The 21,716-nt window shown below is 48.2% G+C and overlaps 2 protein-coding genes across 2 annotated transcripts in view; both read left to right on the top strand.

The window, feature by feature from the left end:
- LOC132227029 (apolipoprotein L2-like) overlaps positions 1–13,784 on the top strand; it is a 147,516-nt gene extending 133,732 nt beyond the window's left edge. Inside the window, exon 3 of the transcript XR_009451103.1 lies at positions 13,304–13,784. The gene's annotated coding sequence lies outside the window, so the exon portion shown is untranslated. The remainder of the gene's footprint in view (positions 1–13,303) is intronic.
- The window catches only part of LOC132227031 (apolipoprotein L3-like), a 37,567-nt gene that overhangs the window by 4,666 nt on the left and 11,185 nt on the right, over positions 1–21,716 (top strand). The window contains exons 2-4 of the mRNA XM_059681671.1: positions 672–780; positions 10,690–10,810; positions 12,292–13,194. Of these exons, the coding sequence (XP_059537654.1) occupies positions 750–780; positions 10,690–10,810; positions 12,292–13,159 (1,020 nt within the window). The 5' untranslated portion in view covers positions 672–749 and the 3' untranslated portion in view covers positions 13,160–13,194. The remainder of the gene's footprint in view (positions 1–671; positions 781–10,689; positions 10,811–12,291; positions 13,195–21,716) is intronic.

The raw sequence follows: 21,716 nt of genomic DNA on the forward strand, positions 1-21,716 counted from the left end.
ACAAGTTAGACAGAGACATTAATAAACATTTTTGTACATAAAAGAGAGTTGAGCGTAGTCCTCACAGACACGGGATTTGGATCAGGAAGACTTGGGCTGGAGTCCTAGTTCTAGCACTACTGTGAGACTGGGGATAACCCGAGTTGAGGTGAAAACCTAGACTTTGTCATGGTTTCCTCCACGCCCAAATGGGAGCCACCACGGCGCCCACCATGTGAAATGTGTGAGAGTATGTGGTGAGAGAACATGTAAGGAGCCTGTGGTAGACACACCATCAATATTAGCTGAGTGATTAGTAAACACAAATGTCCTCAACCTCAAGTCATTTCCAAAACATTCCTTCCCATCTTTCCTTCTGTGTCTGGTGTTACTGCTTCTTTGGTTTTATGACTCCTCAGCTGTGTGTTTCTTTGTCTGATGGTCTTGTCCTTCTGCCCCCACAGGACAAGGGGACTGTCACTTGACCTGGAGTGGGCTGGAGTGAGGTGAGTACCTTCTCTTAACTAGCAGCTGGCAGAGCCCAGCAGACAGGGAAACACAGTGGATTGAGTCCATCTTGGCACTTGCGGACTTCTTTCCCTGAAAGAATCACCAGAGGCGGAGCCCCTCGCTGCTCCCTGTTGCTCAGCTGGCTCACCTTCGACCCCACAACTTGTTTTCTCTTCCCCAAGGGTGAAGCAACACCTCCTTCCAGCTGGACACAGACTGGTGAGCTGAAGGGGAAACTCTGAGATCCCACTGCTGACACCATGACCTCAGAAGCTGACAGGATCTGCCCAGGTAGTCATCTTCCTCCTCTCTAGCTGGTTCCTGCTTATGATCTAGAATTAAGGGAAGCATCTCTAGGCTGGTTAAGCTACACAGGAAACAAGAACCTCCAAGGGGATTGATGAGTATCCTCGAACCCCCATGAGGGACCAATGGGAGTCCCCTCAACCAGGAGTCTGTAGGAGGGCCTCCTTCCTGGCTCTCTCCTCAGGCTGCTCACTGCCTCCCATCCTTTACAACTTATGCAATGTCTCCAACGAGGCCAGGACAGCCCATGGGAGGTGGTAATTTCTTGTCCCCTATACCTGGAACCTGCCAGTTCCTGGTGGAAACCCCCTCCAAAGAACTGCCACCCCCCACAGCTGTGCTGGGCCCTGACCTGTGCTCCCAATTATAAACACCTGCGTACCAGGTGTGACTGTCTCAGGCAGGAACTTCTTCTGTTGATCTCAGATACCCCTGCAGAGGCCCGCTTTGTTATTTCCCACACCCACCCACATCCTAGCCAACAAATACACAGATGCAGTCCTCTGGGTTCCCTCCATCTGAACCCTGGTTTACGTTCTCCCTCAGTGGATGAAGCAAGAAATGGAGAAAACACCCCTCCCCCCACCCAAATCAACACTGTGTTGCCTAGGCAACCAAATCCCCCTTCCCCCCTATACACACACACACACACAGTAAAGGAAAATACTTGTTCAGGTTGCAGCATAAGGGAGGAGAGGACAGATCAGAAACCAGCAGCTCCTGAGCAGGCTCTGAAATCCCTGAGGGAGGGCTGTAGCTGGTGGATTCATGAGGATAAACAAGATGATCTCTTGCCCTGGCTGGTTTGGCTCAGTGGATGGTGTGTCGGCTTGCGGACTGAAGGGTCCCAGGTTTGATTCCAGTCAAGGGCATATACCCGATTGGGGGCTCTATCCCTAGCAGGGGTCATGAATGAGGTTGCCCAACAATATGATTCTCCCTCATCATTGATTTTACTGTCTCTCTCTCTCCTTCTTCCTTCCTCTCTGAAATCAATGCAAATTTAAAAAAAAAAAAGAATGTGAGAAGACAAACTACAGAATTGAAAAAAATTTTAAAAGGCAAAGAAAATTATTTCTTGTTTAAGAAGTGGGCCAGCATGCGGTCAGAGATGCCCACAGAGAGCTGTGGCCCCTGAGACCAGCCTGGAGGGGGGAGAGGTGATATTGATTGATCACAGGTTTAGAGCTGAGGCTCCAACCCCCACCCACCTGAAGACACCCCTCCACTGCCCACCTTGGAGCATCTCTGAGAAGCAGAAGGAATTCTCTTTGACAGGTAGTTTTACTCTGTCAGTGGTGGGTGATCTGAAACATTATTTTTAAACTAGTGGCCCGATGCACAAAATTCGTGCACAGGGTGGCGGGGTTCAGCCCAGCCTGCACCCTCTCCAATCGGGGACCCCCTGGGCGATATCTGACTGCCGGTTTAGGCCCTGTTCCTGTGGGACATCCCTAAACCAGCATTCCACCATCCCTCTAGCAATCTGGGACCCCTGGCTCCTAACCGCTCACCTGCCTGCCTGCCTGATTGCCCCTAACCCCTCTGCCTGCCTGCCTGATTGTCCCTAACTGCCCTCCCCTGCAGGACTGATCTCACCCCCAACTATTCTCTCCTGCCTGCCTGATCTCACCCCAACTGCCCTCTCCTGCCGGCCTGATTGCCCCTAACTCCTTGCCGGCCTGATCACCCCTAACTGCCTCTGCCTCGGCCCCCACCACCCCCCACCACCATGGCTTTGACCAGAAGGAAGTCGGATGTCCAGAAGATGTCCAGTCAACCTGGTCTAATTAGCATATTACCCTTTTATTAGTATAGATTTGAAAAAACCCATAGGCAAACTATAGGGTAGAATGCAGAAATCACATAATGTAAGGAAATGTCTGATGGTTGGCTTTGGATGCCACCTGTGAGCTTTCTGCTTCTTGGCTTTGGGCCTTCTTTTCCTGTCTGAGTTTCACTTTCTTTTTCTGTGAAATAAGAATAATGTCCCTTGTGTGTAGATGGCAGGAAACACATTTACATCCTATCTCTGCGCACATAAAATGTACACCAGCCCCCAGTCCCTTATCTGCATTTCCAGGGCCTCCAAATCCCTGAGAGTCACAATTTTTAAAAAATGTATTTCCGGAAAACCAAGATGGCGGCATAGATAAACACCGGAGATTGCTGCCTCGCACAACCACTTCAAAAATACAAGTAAAGAAGGAACAGACATCATCCAGAACCACAGGAAGGCTGGCTGAGTGGAAATTCTACAACTAGAAGGAAAGAGAAAAGCATACCAAGACTCAGAGGAGGCACAGTGCGGAAGTAAAACACTAAGGCGTGGAGGTGCATGCAGAGTGGGCGCGGTTGTTGTTTTCAATCGGTAGGGAGTCTCAGGCTCTGAGCTCCAGTTCCAGGTGAGTCTCTAGAAACCCAGACTCATACGGGAGAAGCGGGACTGTCTGGCATCGGTAGGAACTTGAGGGCAGCTTTCTCTCTGAGGGGCTTGCAGCGATTACAGCAGAGCCTCTGAGGGTAAGACTGAGAGCAGCCATAACTGCTAGCCCCACCCTGTTGATCCCGTGGGACCTGCCCCACCCAAGCCCTGCAGGGAGGCTTTTGCTGGATAGCCTCAGGCAAAGGCTAGATTAGCACCTTCCTACAGATCCAGGAGCCAGGAAACCCAGAGATCAGAGTGGGACCATCCAGTTTGCAGCCCGTGGAACCATAAAGGACACACTCAGGGGCAGACTCAGTGAGCACCAAAGCCCCATTGAAGCAAGTCTTGCCCCAGAGGGGTGTCTCCAGCACAGAAGTTCTCCCACTGCAGACACAGCTGATTCTCACAGCCAATTGGCCTGGAGGTCAATTGCTCTCAGTGATAACTACAACAGTCAAGGCTTAACTACAACAAGACTGTGCACAAAGCCCACAAGGGAATGCACCAAGAGTGCCCTCCTCAAGTAATTGGGGAGGCTGAACCATTGGGTCCTAGAGGACACTCAGCACAGAAAACCACTTTATCAACACAGGGAAACCTAAAAAATGCAGAGACAAAGAAAAGGGACACAAATGACAGAAATGGAGGAAAGCAAACTACTGTATATAGAGTTCAAAACCACACTTTTAAGGTTTTTCAAGAATTTTCTAGAAACTGCCAATAAACTTAATGAGATCTACAAGAAATCTAATGAGACCCTCGAGGCTGTGATAAAGGACCAACTAGAAATTAAGCATACACTGACTGAAATAAAGAATATTATACAGACTCCCAACAGCAGAATAGAGGATTACAAGAATCAAGTCAAAGATTTGAAATACAAAGAAGCATAAAACACCCAACCAGAAAAGCAAAATGAAAAAAGAATCCAAAAATATGAAGATAGTGTAAGGAGCCTCTGGGACAGCTTTAAGTATACCAACATCCGAATTACAGGGGTGCCAGAACAAGAGAGAGAGCAAGATATTGAAAACCTATTTGAAGAAATAATGATAGAAAACTTCCCCTACCTGCTAAAAGAAATAGACTTACAAGTCCAGGAAGCGCAGAGAACCCCAAACAAAAGGAATCCAAAGAGGACCACACCAAGACACATCATAATTAAAATTCCAAGAGCAAAAGACAAAGAGAGAATCTTAAAAGCAGTAAGAGAAAGACAGTCAGTTACCTACAAGGGAGTACCCATATGACTGTCAGCTGATTTCTCAACAGAAACTATGCAGGCCAGAAGGGAGTGGCAAGAAATATTCAAAGTGATGAATAGCAAGAACCTACAACCAAGATTACTTTATCCAGCAAAGCTATCATTCAGAATTGAAGGACAGATAAAGAGCTTCACAGATAAGAAAAAGCTAAAGGAGTTCATCACCACCAAACCAGTATTATATGAAATGCTGAAAGGTATCCTTTAAGAAGAGGAAGAAGAAGAAAAAGGTAAAGGTACAAATTATGAACAACAAATACACATCTATCAACAAGAGAATCTGAAAATCAAGTGAATAATCTGATGAACAGAATGAACTGGTGATTATAATAGAATCAGGGGCATAGAAAGGGAATGGACTGGCTATTCTTTGGGGGGAAAGGGGCGAGGGGGATGCGGGAAGAGACTGGACAAAAATCGTGCACCTATGGATGAGGACAGTGGATGGGGAGTGATGGAGCAGAGTGGGGTGGGAACTGTGGAGGGGAGTTATGGGGGGGGAAAAAGAGGAACAAATGTAATATTCTGAACAATAAAGATTTAATTAATAAAAAAATAAAATAAAAAAATGTATTTCCCCACCCGAACCAGTTTGGCTCAGTGGATAGAGTGTTGGCCTGTGGACTGAAGGGTCCCAGGTTCGATTCTGGTCAAGGGCATGTACCTTGGTTGTGGGAACATCCCCAGAAGGGGGTGTGCAGCAAGCAGCTGATCGATATTTCTCTCTCATCAATGTTTCTAACTCTTTATCCTTCTCCCTTCCTCTCTGTAAAAAATCAATAAAATATATATATATTTTTAAAAATGTATTTCCCTGGATTTGTAGAGAGACTGAAAGTGGGGTAGTCTGGGGAGAGAGACACATCAATTGGTAGCCGTACAGGAGCATCCACTGGGGCCGGGGAACCTCTACTGAGGTATATGCCTTTGACTGGGAATCAAACTCTAAACGCTTCGGTCCTCGGGCCGATGCTCTAATCCAGGGGTGGGAAAACTTTTTGACTCGAGGGCCACAATGGACGGGAGGGCCGACAAAAGCATGGATGGAGTGTTTGTGTGAACTAATATAAATTCAAAGTAAACATCATTATGTAAAAGGGTACGGTCTTTTTTTTTTTTTTTTAGTTTTATTCATTTCACATGGGCCGAATCTGGCCTGCGGGCCGTAGTTTGCCCACGGCTGCTCTAACCACTGTGAAAAAGGAGCAGGATGAGGCACACATCTGTTTTAAAGATCTTTTTCTTAATATATATATTAAGAAAAAAAAAAAAAAAAAAATATATATATATATATATATATATATATATATATATATATATACACACACACTAGAGGCCCAATGCACAAAAATTTGTACACTCGGGGGTCAGGGGGTCCCTCAGCCCGGCCTGTGCCCTCTCACAGTCTGGGACCCCTCAGGGGATGACCACCTGCTGGCTTAGGCCCACTCCCCAGGGGATTGGGCCTAAGCTGGGAATCAGACATCCCTCTGGCAGCCCAGGAGCCCTCGGGGGATGTGCCAGCAGGGAGCAGGCCTAAGCTGCAGTCGGACATCCTTAGTACTGCTGAGGAGGTGGGAGAGGCTCCCACCACTACCGCTGTACTGGCAGCCGTCAGCCTGGCTTGTGTCTGAGCAGAGCTCTCCCTGTGGGAGCACACTGACCACCAGGGGGCAGCTCCTGCATTGAGCATCTGCCCCCTGGTGGTCAGTGTGTGTCATAGTGACCAGTCATTCCCAGTCTTTCTGCGGTTAGGGTCAACTTGCATATTATCCTTTTATTATATAGCAGTGGTCAGCAAACTCATTAGTCAACAGAGCCAAATATCAACAGTACAACAATTGAAATTTCTTTTGAGAGCCAAATTTTTTAAACTTAAATTATATAGGTAGGTACATTATTATTCACCTACCTATATAGTTTAAGTACTGTTGATATTTGGTGCCTCCCCCCCGCTGAATATCCCGCGGCCCGCCTGCGCTGCATCTCCTGTCGCCCGACTGACTGACACCCCCCACTTCTTCTAACACCACTTCCTCAAAATAGACTCGCTCAGGCTGAAAACAGACTTCTGCACATGGGCCACGAAGTTTCAATCACACTGTATGTGCACGCCCGCATGTGGTATTTTGTGGCAGAGCCACACTCAAGGGGCCAAAGAGCCGCATGTGGCTCACGAGCCGCAGTTTGTCGACCACTGTTATATAGGATAGAGGCCTGGTACATGGGTAGGGGCCAGATGGTTTGCCCTGAAGCGTGTCCCGGATCAGGGTGGGGGTCCCGCTGGGTGCCTGGCCAGCCTGGGTGAGGGGCTGAGGGCCGTTTTCAGACTGGCCACACCCCCTTCAGGGAGTGGGGTCCTGCTGGGTGCCTGGCCAGCTTGGGTGAGTGGCTGATGGCTGTTTGCAGGCTGGCCACATCCCCTTCAGAATAGGGGTCCCCCTGGGGTGCCTGGCAGCCTGGATATGTGGCTGATGGCTGTTTGCAGGCTGGTCAAGGCCCCCAGTTGGGACTCTTGCCCCATGAGGATGTGGTCATCCTGGGTGAGGGGCTGATGGCTGTTTGCAGGCTGGCCAGAGCCCCAAGCCACCCAAGCTGCCAGTGGAGGCTGCCTGGAAGCAGGTATCTGGGATTTATTTGTCTTCTAAGGGGTGTTCCAAAATTCACCCAAGAAGTAATTTTGATAGAAAACACAGGTTTATAATTAAAACTTGTAAATTTTTTATTTATTCATAAAGTATACAGTATAGGATTATGTATGGAATAGCACATCACGTAAATGGCCTCCATGGCTTTGCTGGCACATATGCAAAACTGTGGTCTTCATTGTCCCTGCTTGTGGGCCATAATTGGTACTTGGTAATGCTTATCAAATTGAAGGGATTGAAATCAAAGGGCAATGGATATTAGAATCTGATTCAATAAACCAAGTAAAATTTAGGCTTTTATTTTTTGTTGTTGCTGTTGTTAATGCTCATGCAAAATTCAAATCTTGCGTGAATTTTGGGACACCCTTTATAATTGAAACTTTGTTTCCTTGAGCAGAGGCCACAGCCAGCTAAGGCAGGCAGGAAGCTTGGATTCCTCCATTGCTGGGGCAACCAACCTTCCTGCTTGCTCCAGCCACCATCTTGGTTGGGTTAATTTGCATATAGTCGCTCTGAGTGGATGGTGGGCGTGGCTTGCAGCATAGCAGAGGTGTGGTCAATTTGCATGTTTCTCTTTTATTAGATTAGATAGATAGATAGATAGATAGATAGATAGATAGATAGATAGATTTTGAGAGAGAGAGAGAAAGAGAAGTGGGGAGGGAGAGATCTGGTGTCTTTCCCTCACTCATAAGGACAACAGTCATAATGGATTAGGGTCCCACACTTATGACCTCATTTAACCTCAATTATAAAATACAGTCACGAGAAACCAAGATGGCGGCCTAGGTAAACACCAGAAATTGCTGCCTTGCACAAAAACTTCAAAAATACAACTAAAAGACAAAACGGACATCATCCAGAACCACAGAAAGGCTGGCTGAGTGGAAATTCTACAACTAGAAGGAAAGAGAAAAGCACACTGAGACTCAGAGGCAGTGTGGAAGTAAAGTGCAGAGGTATGGAGGCGCATGTGGAAAGGGCTGGCAACTAAGGACATGGTTGTCTTTTTCAATCAGAAGGGAGTCTCAAGCTCCCGACTGCTCTCAACTCCAGTTCTGGGAGAGTCTCTGGGGACCCAGACTCACACGGGGAGAAACTGGACTGTCGGGCAGCGGGCGGAATTTGAGGCCAGCTTTCTCTCAGAGGTACTTACAGCGATTACCAGGACACTGAGATGCAGGGCCTCTTAGGGTAGGACTGAGGATCAGCCATAGCTGTTTGCTCCACCCTGTTGATTCCCTGAGATCCCGCCCCACCCAAGCTGTGCACAGAGGCTTTTGCTTTTGAAAGGCCTGGCCCTTTGCAATCTGAAAATTACCTAACAAACTGAAGCTGGGTCAGAGAGACTCAGAACTTCCAAAAGAAGACCCAAGGCCCCACAGCAGCTTGCATTGCTTCACAGCTGGGCCTCATCTGGGCACCTACAAACCCCAAACAAAGAAGAGGAATCTGCAGATCTCTCCATAGCTTCTGCTGGGTAGCCTCAGGCAGAGGCTAAATTAGCAAATCTTTAGAGATCCAAGAGCCAGTGTACCCAGTGGTCAGAGTGGGACCATCAGATTACAACTCCTCATATCTGTAAGGGACACACTCAGGGGGCAGACTCAGTGAGCACCAAAGCCCCATTGAAGCAAGTCTTGCCCCAGAAGGGTGTCTTCAGCGCAGAAGTTCTCCCACTGCAGACACAGCTGATTCTCACAGCCAATTGGCCTGGAGGTCAATTCCTCCCAGTGATAACTACAACAATCAAGGCTTAACTACAACAAGACTGTTCACACAGCCCACAAAGGGGTTCACCAAGAGTGTCCACCTCAGGTAATTGGGGAGGCTGAACCACTGGGTCTTATAGGACACCTAGCACAGAAAGCCACTCTATCAACACAAGGAAGCATAAAAAATGTGGAGACAAAGAAACAGGTCACAAATGACGGAAATGGAGGAAAGCAAACGACTGGATATAGAGTTCAAAACCACACTTTTAAGGTTTTTCAAGAATTTTCTGGAAACCACCGATAAATGTAGTGAGACCCTGGAGGATATGAAGAAAGACCAACTAGAAATTAAGCATACACTGACTGAAATAAAGAATATTATACAGCTCCAACAGCAGACTAGAGGATCCCAAGAATCAATTCAAAGATTTGAAATACAAAGGAGCAAAAAACACCCAACCAGAAAAGCAAAATGAAAAAAGAATCCAAAAATATGAAGATAGTGTAAGGAGCCTCTGGGACAACTTCAAGCATACCAACATCTGAATTATGGGGGTGCCAGAAGAAGAGAGAGGGCAAGATATTGAAAACCTATTTGAAGAAATAATGACAGAAAACTTCCCTACCTGGTGAAAGAAATAGACTTACAAGTCCAGGAAGCACAGAGAACCCCAAACAAAAGGAATCCAAAGAGGACCACACCAAGACACATCATAATTAAAATGCCAAGAGCAAAAGACAAAGAGAGAATCTTAAAAGCAGCAAGAGAAAGAAAGTTGCCTACAAGGGAGTACCCATATGACTGTCAGCTGATTTCTCAACAGAAACTATGCAGGCCAGAAGGGAGTGGCAAGAAATATTCAAAGTGATGAATAGCAAGAACCTACAACCAAGATTACTTTATCCAGCAAAGCTATCATTCAGAATTGAAGGACAGATAAAGAGCTTCACAGATAAGAAAAAGCTAAAGGAGTTCATCACCACCAAACCAGTATTATATGAAATGCTGCAAGAAGAGAAATCCTTTCAGAAGAGAAAGAAGAAGAAAAAGGTAAAGATACAAATTATGAACAACAACTACACATCTATCAACAAATGAATCTAAAAATCAAGTGAATTGCCCTAACCGGTTTGGCTCAGTGGATAAAGCGTCAGCCTGAGGACTGAAGGGTCCAGGGTACAATTCCCATCAAGGGCATGTACATTGGTTGCAGGCACATCCCCAGTAGGGAGTGTGAAGGAGGCAGCTGATCAGTGTTTCTCTCTCATTGATGTTTCTAACTCTCGATCCCTCTCCCTTCCTGTTTGTAAAAAATCAATAAAATATATTTAAAAATCAAGTGAATAAATAATCTGATGAACAGAATAAACTGGTGAATATAATAGAATCAGGGGCATAGAAAGGGAGTGGACTGACTATTTTCAGGGGGGAAAAGGGTGTGGGGGTGCAGGAAGAGACTGGACAAAAATCGTGCACCTATGGATGAGGACAGTGGGGGCGGGGTGGGGGATAAGGGCAGAGGGTGGGGTGGGAACCGGGTGGAGGGGAGCTATGGAAGGAAAAAAGAGGAACAACTGTAATAATCTGAACAATAAAGATTTAATTAAAAAAATACAGTCACATGGGCAGTCAGGGCTTCAACATATAAATTTTGGGGGACACAGTTCCATCCCTAGCACCAGGTGACTCACCAAAAGTACCCCAGGTTAAGAAAAATAGGAGTCCGCCAGGTGACAGCTGCTCAGGAAGATGAACATTTATATTCAATTGCTTATATCAATTCGATTTCCATTCTACCAGGATTTCTTCTAACCGTATCCTTTTTTCTTTCCATCTAGAGGGCAAAGACTTTGTTCATGTTGTTGAGTATTTAAATGACCCAAGGAACAAAGAGAAACTGCAGCGCCTGCTGAGTGATGAATCCTGGGAGAGATTTGTGGCTGCGGCCAAGCTGTCCAGGTAACCCCCAGGGGATGCCTGGATTGTCACCCATCTCCCCTGCATCTAGATCCCTCTGGCAGGCACACTCCTCCAGGCTGGGTCCTGTGATTGGGGTTGAAGAAGTCCCTTCTCAACAGTCCATGAGGAACATTTCCTTCATATCATTTGTTGGCAGAGAAGGGCCTCAGGTTGAGAAGAGATGAGGCCTGCAGGGGAACGTTACATGACCTTGGGCCTGTTACTTAACCACTCTCTGTCTTAGTCATCTGTTCCATTTCATTGTGAGAAAAATAAGATAATGTGTGTAAACTGTTTAGCCTAATGACTGATGCATAGTAGGTGGGCAGTTCACGTGAACTTTTAAAAAGATGCTGGGAATAGACAGGGCCCAAACGCCTTCTTGTTGGACGTGAGAGCCACTCAGGACGTCCTTTGGGACAAGCCAGGAAAATCCTGGCACAGTGTGTGTCCCTGGGGATTGTGGCTAGAGAGCCTTCTCTCCCTAAGAAAGGGATTGTACAGATGCTGCAGGGTCCTGCTGGCCTGGAAGGCGGAGAGCTGGAGTGAAGCTGGACCATGTTGGGTTGAATCCTGACAGTATCTCTGCCCTGCTCTGGGGCTCTGGGCTTATGTCATCTCCCTCTTCAATGGAATAGCAAGTCTGTCTGATAGGACTATGGTGAAGGCCTTGGAGTGAACTGCAGGGTCAAGGCTGAGAAAGCAGTGCAGTCATCTTGTCCGGAGGTCTAGAGAGGCCTGGAACAAGGTCAGAGCCCAGGTTCTGGATGGAGCAAGGGTGGTCCTGGTGGGAGGATGGTAGGAAGGCTTGGCAGTGGGGCTGGGACTAGAGCAGCCGTGGGCAAACTACGGCCCGGGGACCGGATCCGGCCCATTTGAAATGAATAAAACTAAAAAAAAAAAAAAGACCGTACCCTTTTATGTAATGATGTTTACTTTGAATTTATATTAGTTCACACAAACACTCCATCCATGCTTTTGTTCCGGCCCTCCTGTCCAGTTTAAGAACCCATTGTGGCCCTCGAGTCAAAATGTTTGCCCACCCCTGGACTAGAGTGAGGCAGTTGAGGCACCTGGCATGGAACTGAGAAAGCCCCGGGCCTAGTGGAGGGCTGTGTTGGGGGCTGGAGGGCACATTTCTTTTTTCCCTGATTTGATCCCCTCACTTCTGCGGGTAGAGGGCCCTGGGTGATTATGTCCTCCAACCCTGTCTGCGAGCTGGAGGGCTCCTGACCTCCCTGTGGGTCCCTCTTCTCTTCTCCATGGAGTAACCCTGACCAGGGGGCAGGCAGTGAGGCTTAGTGACCGCTTCCAGTCAGAATGGGGCTGCCAATGTGGTGTAATCTGAGGGCTTCTGGGTAGACGCACACGTTCCCACCATAGAGGACAGGGCTTCCCGCATGAGCTCATCCAGTCAGGGGTCTCAGCTTTAACGATTCATACACCTGCCTTCGTTAATCACCTGTCCTTCATTATTACAGGGATGAGGCAGATGCACTCTATGCAGACTTGCGCCGGCTGGAGACACTCATGGCCTTGGAGGACGAAGACATGCCCTCAGCAGAGCAGGAGTATAGGGAGAGGTTTATGAAGGAGTTTCCTCAGGTGAAACAGGACCTTGAGGAACGCATAGGAAAGCTCTACGCACTTGCGGATGAGGTGGACAAGGTGCACAGGGACGGCACCATCACCCAAGTGGCAGCCTCTTCCACTGGCATTGTGTCTGGCATTCTGACCATCATTGGCCTGTCTCTGGCACCTGTGACAGCAGGGGTTAGTCTAGTGCTTTTTGCAACTGGGGTGGGACTGGGGGCAGCAGCTTCTGTGACCAGTGTGACCACTGGCATCGTGGAGTACTCAAAGAACAAGTCAGCAAAAGCCAAAGCCAGCCGCCTAGTGTCAACTGGCAGCGACACAGAGAAGGTGGTCCAGGAGGTTCTAAGTCACATGACACCCAAAATTGCTTCCTTAGGTAGTAAGTGCATCCAATCCCTAGAAAATATTGTGAAGAATGCCGGTGCCTTCAATCTGGTCAAATCCAATCCTCTCTTAGCAGCTGAGGCCACAAGCGTCATGCGCACGGGGGCAGTGTCAGCCCAAGGTGGCAATCAGCTGCAGAAAGCTTTTGGAGGCACTGCTCTGGCCATAAGCAAAGGAGCCAGGATCGCTGGTATCGCCGCTGCAGGTGTTTTCCTTCTCATGGATGTAGTGAACATAGTGAGAGAGTCAGTGCACTTACATGAGGGTGCAAAGGCTCGGTCAGCTAGAGAGTTGAGGCAACAGGCCCAGGAGCTAGAGAGGAGATTGGAAGAACTCACCCGCATTCACGAAAGACTACAGGATCCCTGACTTCATGATCCCCAGACAGAGCAGGGAGCAGCGGTGTGTGGGAGACAAAGGCATGGACTTACCTTGCTAGGAAGCATAGTAACCTCAATCTTGGGTAAAACTGCCATTTAAAACGTTAACCCTGCTATTCTGGCTTCTGTAAAGGTTTGTGTGCTTAAATAATAGGGAAAAATAAGACTACTCCCATTCCAGAGAGGCCATAAGCTATGCCCCAGACAGAGTAGTCAGTGCTGGCGCCAGGCCAGGGCTTGAGATATGGTCTCACAGCCCTGGCCCAGCACCAGGACTTCTTCTCAGAGGGTCCGGAAGTCTTGTTCCAAATTCGGAAGACAAAAAGCTGAAAAACGTATAAATAGAAAGGACTTCCACCATATTGTGCCCCAGAATTTGAGAAGCAATATTTCCTGTGGGCCTGCTAGTGTTAGCGAAATGAAAAAGACTCCAAATAAATTTGGCTTATTGATTAAGGCAGTGGTTCTCAACCTTGGCTGCACAATAGAATCACCTGGGAATCTTTTAAAAATCCTGATTTCTGGGCCTCATCCTCCAGAAATTCTGTTTCTTTGTTACTAATGTTGTGGACTCACCCCATAACAAAGAAACAGAATTTCCGGAGGATGAGGCCCAGAAATCAGGATTTTTAAAAGATTCCTGGTGGGAGAACCAAGATGGCGGCATAGGTTAACGCCGGAGTTTGCTGCCTTGAACAACTACTTCAAAAGTGAAACTAAAAAACGGAACGGACATCACCCAGAACCACAGGAATGCTGGCTGAGTGGAAGTCCTACAACTAGGAGGAAAGAGAAACGCATACGGACACTCAGAGGAGGCGCAGTGCTGAAGTCAAATTCTGAGGTGCGGAGTGCGCGGAGCGGGCTGGTGGCAGAGGGCGCGGTTGGCGTTTTCAATCGGGAGGGAGTCGCAGACTCTGAGCTCCAGATACAGGCGAGTCTTTAGGGACCCAGACTCAAACGGGAGAAGCGGGACTGTCTGGCTTTGGTCAGAGCGAGTGCAGCTTTCTCTCCCAGCTTTGCAGCGGGTGCTGGGACTCAGAGAGGCAGAGCCCCTGGGGACAGCACTGAGAGCCGCCATAACTGCTCTCTCCAGCCCACCCTGTTGATCCTGTGGGACCCGCCCCGCCCAAGCCCTGCAGAGAGGCATTTGCCGGATAGCCTCAGGCAAAGGCTAGATTAGCACCTCCCTAGAGGACAGAAGTTCTCTCACTGCAGACACAGCTGATTCTCATAGCCACTTGGCCTGGAGGTCAAACCCTCCCTGGTATTAGCTACAACAATCAAGGTTTAACTATAAGACTGCGAACAAAGACCACTAAGGGGTGCACCAAGGAAGCATAACAAAATGCGGAGACAAAGAAACAGGACAAAATTGTCAATGGAAGAAATAGAGTTCAGAACCACACTTTTAAGGTCTCTCAAGAACTGTTTAGAAGCCGCCGATAAACTTAATGAGATCTACAAGAAAACTAATGAGACCCTCAATGTTATATTGGGGAACCAACTAGAAATTAAGCATACACTGACTGAAATAACGAATATTATACAGACTCTCGACAGTAGACCAGAGGAGTGCAAGAATCAAGTCAATGATTTGAAATGTGAGGAAGCAAAAAACATCCAACCGGAAAAGCAAAATGAAAAAAGAATCCAAAAATGCGAGGATAGTGTAAGGAGCCTCTGGGACAGCTTCAAGCGTACCAACATCAGAATTATAGGGATGCCAGAAGATGAGAGAGAGCAAGATATTGAAAACCTATTTGAAGAAATAATGACAGAAAACTTCCCCCACCTGGTGAAAGAAATGGACTTACAGGTCCAAGAAGCGCGGAGGACCCCAAACAAAAGGAATCCAAAGAGGACCACACCAAGACACATCATAATTAAAATGCCAAGAGCAAAAGATAAAGAGAGAATCTTAAAAACAGCAAGAGAAAGAAACTCAGTTACCTACAAGGGAATACCCATACGACTGTCAGCTGATTTCTCAACAGAAACTATGCAGGCCAGAAGGGAATGGCAAGAAATATTCAAAGTGATGAATACCAAGAACCTACAACCAAGATTACTTTATCCAGCAAAGCTATCATTCAGAATTGAAGGTCAGATAAAGAGCTTCACAGATAAGGAAAAGCTAAAGGAGTTCATCACCACCAAACCAGGATTATATGAAATGCTGAAAGGTATCCTTTAAGAAGAGGAAGAGGAAGAAAAAGGTAAAGATACAAATTATGAACAACAAATATGCATCTATCAACAAGTGAATCTAAGAATCAAATGAATAAATAGTCTGATGAACAGAATGAACTGGTGATTATAATAGAATCAGGGACATAGAAAGGGAATGGACTGACCATTCTTGGGGGGGAAAGGGGTGTGGGAGATGCAGGAAGAGACTGGACAAAAATCGTGCACCTATGGATGAGGACAGTGGGTGGGGAGTGAGGGCGGAGGGTGGGGCGGGAACTGGGAGGAGGGGAGTTATGGGGGGGAAAAAAGAGGAACAAATGTAATAATCTGAACAATGAAGATTTAATTTAAAAAAAAAAAAAGATTCCTGGTGATTCTATGTGCAGCCAAGATTGAGAACCACTGGATTAAGGCGTCTTCTGATTTACAATATAACAGTTAGAGGGGAAATGGGTTTAACTGTGTGTTAAGGTGTTGAGCACAGCGAAGGAAGGTTTCATGCAGATGGCAGGTGGGTCAAAGAGAAGGAAGGAGCCTGGGCCTGGAATAAGGGAAGAGAGGGGACAAGAGAGTTGTTGGGGGGGGGGGATTTATTTGGACTAAAAAAGACATTGGGGTCATGAATAAAGAAAGAGAAGTGAAGGAATAAGCACCGAGAAGGCTCTGACTACTAAAAAGTTGACAATGGAAGAAGGAGAAAGAGTTTGACTTGTTGGGATATGGGAGTTACAGTGGCTCCTGGACTGGCCCTCCCCAGGGTTCACCGTCCCAGCAGGAACCCGGTCTCTCCCTGGTCCTGGTCTCTAGCCCTGCTTTCCAGTTCCAGCTCTCCTTTGTCTTCCAGCGGTTCATCTTAGGTAGGCAGTAATTTTTTTTTCTAAATTACTATATATAGTTTAATGAAAAATAGCAATGATTGTGTAACCAAATAGCTAAAAGTATAATCACAGGTGTTTTGACCATTCCCTGATTACTACACAATCCACAGAGCCACATACCTATATGAATAGATCAAGTACATTGACCTTGAAACACTATGGGTGGCATAGGAGTGGTCCAAGCAATTATTCAAGAGACCCAAGGATGGTCACATCTTCCCAAGCAAAAGAAGAGATTACAGACATTTTCTTATATTTTAAATAGAAATTCACATATGTTCTCAGACAGATAGTAGTTAGTTATTCAACTTCATTAAGAAAATAAATTCTAAAATATAATGAATTGTTTATTATTCATTTTCTATACCTGCATAGGCACAAGCTAAAGGCATTGAAGTTTTCACTGTTATAAATAATAACCAATTAATATATGGTAATTCATGCTTCCTCTTACTTTCTCTTTCAGTCCCTACCAAAACCTTACATTGTCAATGCAGTAAGAATGATAGGACAAATTTTCAATTAGCAAGCTCAAGGCATAAATCTACAAACACACTATTAAATGTTTGATGTTGGGGCTACATCAGGAAACAAAGATAAAAAGCCTTCATGGACCTTACAATCCCAGATTTGTGTTGAAATAGGTACAATTATGGCTTTTAGAGTTATGAATGAAGCTGTTCAAATACATATTCATAATAAAGTATGCTCTTAAAGAACTGCATTAGTAGCCAGGGGATTTGTATGCTCTTTTTTTAATTTAAATTCTTTATTGTTTAAAGTGATACATAAGTCTCCTTTTCCCCCCATCGACCTCTCCCACCCAGGCCACCCGCACCCCCAGGCAATGACTTTAAAAAAATATTTTTTTCAATTACAGTTGACATAAAATATTATATTAGTTTTGGGTGTGCAATATAGTGATTAGAAAGTGATCACCCGCTAAGTCTAGCAGACATATGGCATCATTCATAGTTATTACAATGTTATCCACTATAGGCAGTGACTTCTTGATGATGATGATGATGATGGGGCCGTGATGGTGGTGGTGAGGACAGCGAAGTGGGTGGAAATTTGACAAGTTGCTGGTGCTCATTGGGGCCAGGATGCTCTGAGAGACCAATGAAATTACAATGAAACTGCAAATGCTCTTAAAACAGTGGTTAATTTGAAAAGAAAAGAAGAGAAAAGAAAAGAGGAAAAAAGAGAAAAGAAAATAGAAAACAGATACTCACAGCAGGTCAAGGAGCTCTACCAATCAGGCCCTGAGACACAGCCTCTCCATCAGTGGGGAGGTGGTGTGGACACCATGATATTTTAGCCCTTTATGTTTCTCCCCATCTTATGTTCTGTGAATTTGGTTCAATAAGGTGGACGGTACACTGAGCCTTTCTGGTGTGGATTATCGGGCTCATCTGGGCTCTGGGTGCCTGGCTTCCCTTCCCCATGAGCCTGTCCTCCAGGAACTCAGGAGCAAATCTTCCATTGCTCCTCCTGCTTGGTGACTGGGCTCCCACTCTCCCGTTCAGTCAAGTTCCTGAGATCTCGGTGCCCCGTAACCTCCCCTGGGACACCCGGGGGGAAGCTTCTGCACAGGTGGCCTGGGCTGAACACAGGTGGCTTCCTCGCCCAGCAGCTGGGGCCCAGGATCCACTGTAGGACATGAGGCTGATTAAGATCAGAAGGGCCTGTTTGCAGGGGTGAGAGAGGGTCATCGATAAACAGAGAGACAGAGAGAGACAGGGAGACAGCAAACATTTCTCCCCAGCCACCCTCACATTTTCCCTCCTGTAAGAGCTTCCACACGTCTTCCTGTGTTTGCCCTTGTGGCACTGCCCCTGCCCTTGTCCACAGGGAGCCAGAACAGCCCTTAGGAAACAGATCTTATCAAGCACCTGCTTCCAGCTCCTCAAGGGCTTCCCATTACTCTACACAAAAGCCCGAGGCCTCCACCAGCCAGAAGTGACCTGTTGGAGCCTGGGGTCCCCCAAACGCAGAGCTGAGACAAGGCTCACTGAGGGTTGATTTGGGAAGTGATTCAGCTGGCCAGAGAGAAACTGCCCCCCTGAGAGCACTCATGGGCTTTGCCCTCCGTGGCCCACAGCGAGGACCAGACCCACACCGACAAGGAAACGCTGGCTCTCCGTGATAGGAGCAACGTGAGTCAACCATGGTAAACAGAACAAAGGAGAAGGTTCCTTTCCAGGCCACTCAGGTCAGCATGACCTTGACCTCCCTGACCTTAGTGGGGCAAGCGGGAAACACACCGAGGCTTCCTCACTAGGGCCCAGTGTCTGACAGGCCCTGTGAAGAGCACAGGATGTGTGAGCAGCCTGTCGGGCGAGGTACCAGTTCTCACGAGGCACATGAAGAATGTGCTTGCTCTTGGGAAAGGCTTTGACCCGTGGGTATCGATTCTTCTGGATCCTCCATCACTTCCTGCCAGTCCAGCATTAAGGAGGGAGCTCTTATATCGGGGGCTTGGCTTAGTGGGAGGAGTCAAGGAAGGTTTCCCTGAAGAGGGGGCACCAAGGGTTGAAGAGGATGGGGAGGAGAGTGGGGGTGAGAGTATTTGGGGCAGAGGACCTGTGTCTGCAGGGGCTCTGGCTGGGAGGGAGGCCACTCTGAAAGGACCCTGATGGAACTGCAGTGTGGCCACTCGGCTTCCCTGCCAGGACTCCTGTGAGAAAGGGGCTGTGGTCGGAAAGCTGGGCGTTGAAGCACTGGACGCTGCCAGCAGCCTCTGCAGGGACAGGAGGTGGCGTGGTCGGCACAGGCACCACTGCTGCTGGAGTTATGTGTCTGCAGCCCGGGGACCTGGAGGACAATGGACAGAGCTGCTGCTTTTGAGGTCAGCAGTAACAGGAAATCCTTGAGCCAACGGTGGGGGTGGGGTTTGAGAGCAGTGATGGCTGCACCAGGAAAGGGCCAGGGTGAGAGCACAGCTCACACTGCCTGGGGCCCCTTAAACTGTGAGAAGAATCCAGTAGGTCCTGGAAACCAGAAGAGCAGGAGGGGTGGAGCCAGAGAAATACTTTGGCCCATCAGCTGGAGGCCAGGGCGGCAGGTCACATTCACGGTCACCATCCATACTGAGAGCAGGGACTCTCACCTCCTGGCAGCGCTGGCTGTTGGCCTCCAGAGCACAGTGGCCAGGATGAGTTGGGTCGGGTCCAGATGAGCAGGGGCAGAGGGCTCCTCCAGCCTCGGCCCTGCACACTGACTCAGATCTCACGCCATGCAGGCCCCTCGGTGTCCTCCTGGTCCCCTCTGCCTCCTGCCCCCCCTGTTGTCTACCCCATCCCTCTGGGCTGGGCGGTGGTTCTCAAAAGCATTGTGGTAGTCACTATGGCTGTTGGTCACATTTTTCTGGTCCCCCGTTCCCCCCTACACACCCCATGCCCCCTTTCTAGACACATAGTAGGATTATATTCCTGTCCTCCTTCTGGTTGGGTGGGGATGTGGGATGTGTAACCAGAGGTCTGACCACTGACTTTGTTGTTGTTGTTGTTTTAAATATATTTTTTATTGATTTCAGAGAGGAAAAGGGAGGGCTTGAGAGATAGGAACATCAATGGGAGAGAATCATTGATGGGCTGCCTCCTTCTCTCCCCCTACTGGAGATCGAGCTCGCAACCTGGGCATGTGCCCAGACCAGTAATTGAACCGGTACATCCTAGTTCATAGGTCAACGTTCAGCCACTGAGCCACGCCAGCCGCTGACCCCTGACTTTTGAATGGAAATAATATGTGTCAGTTCTAAGCCACAGCATCTAATGCTGATAGAAGACCCCTCTCCTCTGCCGGCAATGTTCCAGAGACTGGCTGCTCCAATGTCCTGGGTCTAGGGGGAAGCACTACAGGAGCAGACTGCAGCGTGATCAGGAGGTAACCTTTGTGGCTCATGTGGAGAGTGTTTGTTACTGCAGCCAAACCTAGACTATCCTGGCTGATACAATCAAAACCCTGGAAAACATAGTACTATTTGTAGAGCATTGTGAAAGGTGTACATTTTTAATTTCTCATATAAGCTGGAACAATTATTAACAACTAGAGGCCCAGTGCAGCCCATGGTGCCGTCAGTGAGCCACTCTGATGATGGCACCAGCCCACTGGGTTACATGCTGCTCCTGCCCACTCCCACTGCCCTGTAAACAGGAGGAGGACAGGGAGATGGGGTCCCTGCTCTGGACACTAAACTCTTCGTGTCCAGCGTGTCGGAGCCAAGCTCCCCTCCCCATGTGTTGGAGAGACTGGGCGGGGCCTGGTGAGGGTGTTGGCTGAGCGCCTCCAGCTGGTGACTCCTCCAGCCTCCACCAGGCGATGCTGGTGGCAATGCCAGACCCCTGTCCCTGTGATTTTGGGGTTCCTTTTCCCCTGAGGGGGGGGTTCTCCTCACAGTGGGCTGAGATGGCTTATTGACCAAAGAATTTGTCCAAGACCCCACCTCCGAGCTGTCATCATCCCAGGTGACCTTTCTAGTGATGCTGGGGGTCCAGCTGAGCCTTACTTAATAGTCACTGGGTCTTTTGGGTCCCTAAGTGGGGTGATCTCAGCTCATGCCAAGAGGCGCCCATCTCACCGTATGTGGCTTTATAGCCCCCACCCCAGGTGTTCTGCCAGGAGACCCTGTTCACCGAGGCCATGGACGTCCGTCTGGGGTCTTTTCTGCGTTCTTATCAGGGCCCTTTGGACAACGGGACTCCGCTCCTGTGGGTCTGGTGTGATTCTGCTCCTCACAGGGGGTGGGGGGTGTCCAGCGGCAGTCAGGCCAGTGAAAGGGGGAGGAACCAGGAGGAAGGCAGGTTACAGGAAAAACAAGACAAAAAATAACTGTAAACAGCGCCAGAGGCCAACTGTGACACTTGCTCTGAAACTTGACCCCTCCCCTGAGTGGCCTGGGTGGGACCTCTCCCCTCACCTTGGCTTCCTCTTCTCTGAAACCAGGCCTTTGCTGGGAGATTATGTCAGGCTCTGGTGTGTGGTCCTCATGCAATACTGTCATCACTCTGCCGCCCCTCCCTGAAGAGGGGGGAGGTGGCTTGGCGCCCCATGGACATTGGTCCAGGATGAGCAGGCCTCATGGAGGGGCCACGTTGGCCTCTGGAGTCGATGCCCAGCCCCACCCTCCCAGGTGGGGCTGAAAGGCCCATGAGCTGCCCCACCTATAGCAGCGGTTCTCAATTAGTGGGTCCCAACCCCTTTGGCGGTCGAACCACCCTTTCACAGGGGTCGCCTAAGACCATCCTGCATATCAGATATTTACATGACGATTCATATCAGTAGCAACATGACAGTTATGAAGTAGGAACGAAAATAATTTTATGGTTGGGTCACAACATGAGGAACTGTATTTAAAGGGCCAGCAGGTTGAGAACCACTGACTTATAGGCAGAACCATTTCCCTCCTGTTTCTTGATCTGTAAAATCCAGGTGGTGATTCCTGGAGCCGGTCTGAGAATAAAACAGGAAAGG

The sequence above is a fragment of the Myotis daubentonii genome, chromosome 2 (assembly GCF_963259705.1).
Source record: "Myotis daubentonii chromosome 2, mMyoDau2.1, whole genome shotgun sequence".
NCBI lineage: Eukaryota > Metazoa > Chordata > Mammalia > Chiroptera > Vespertilionidae > Myotis > Myotis daubentonii.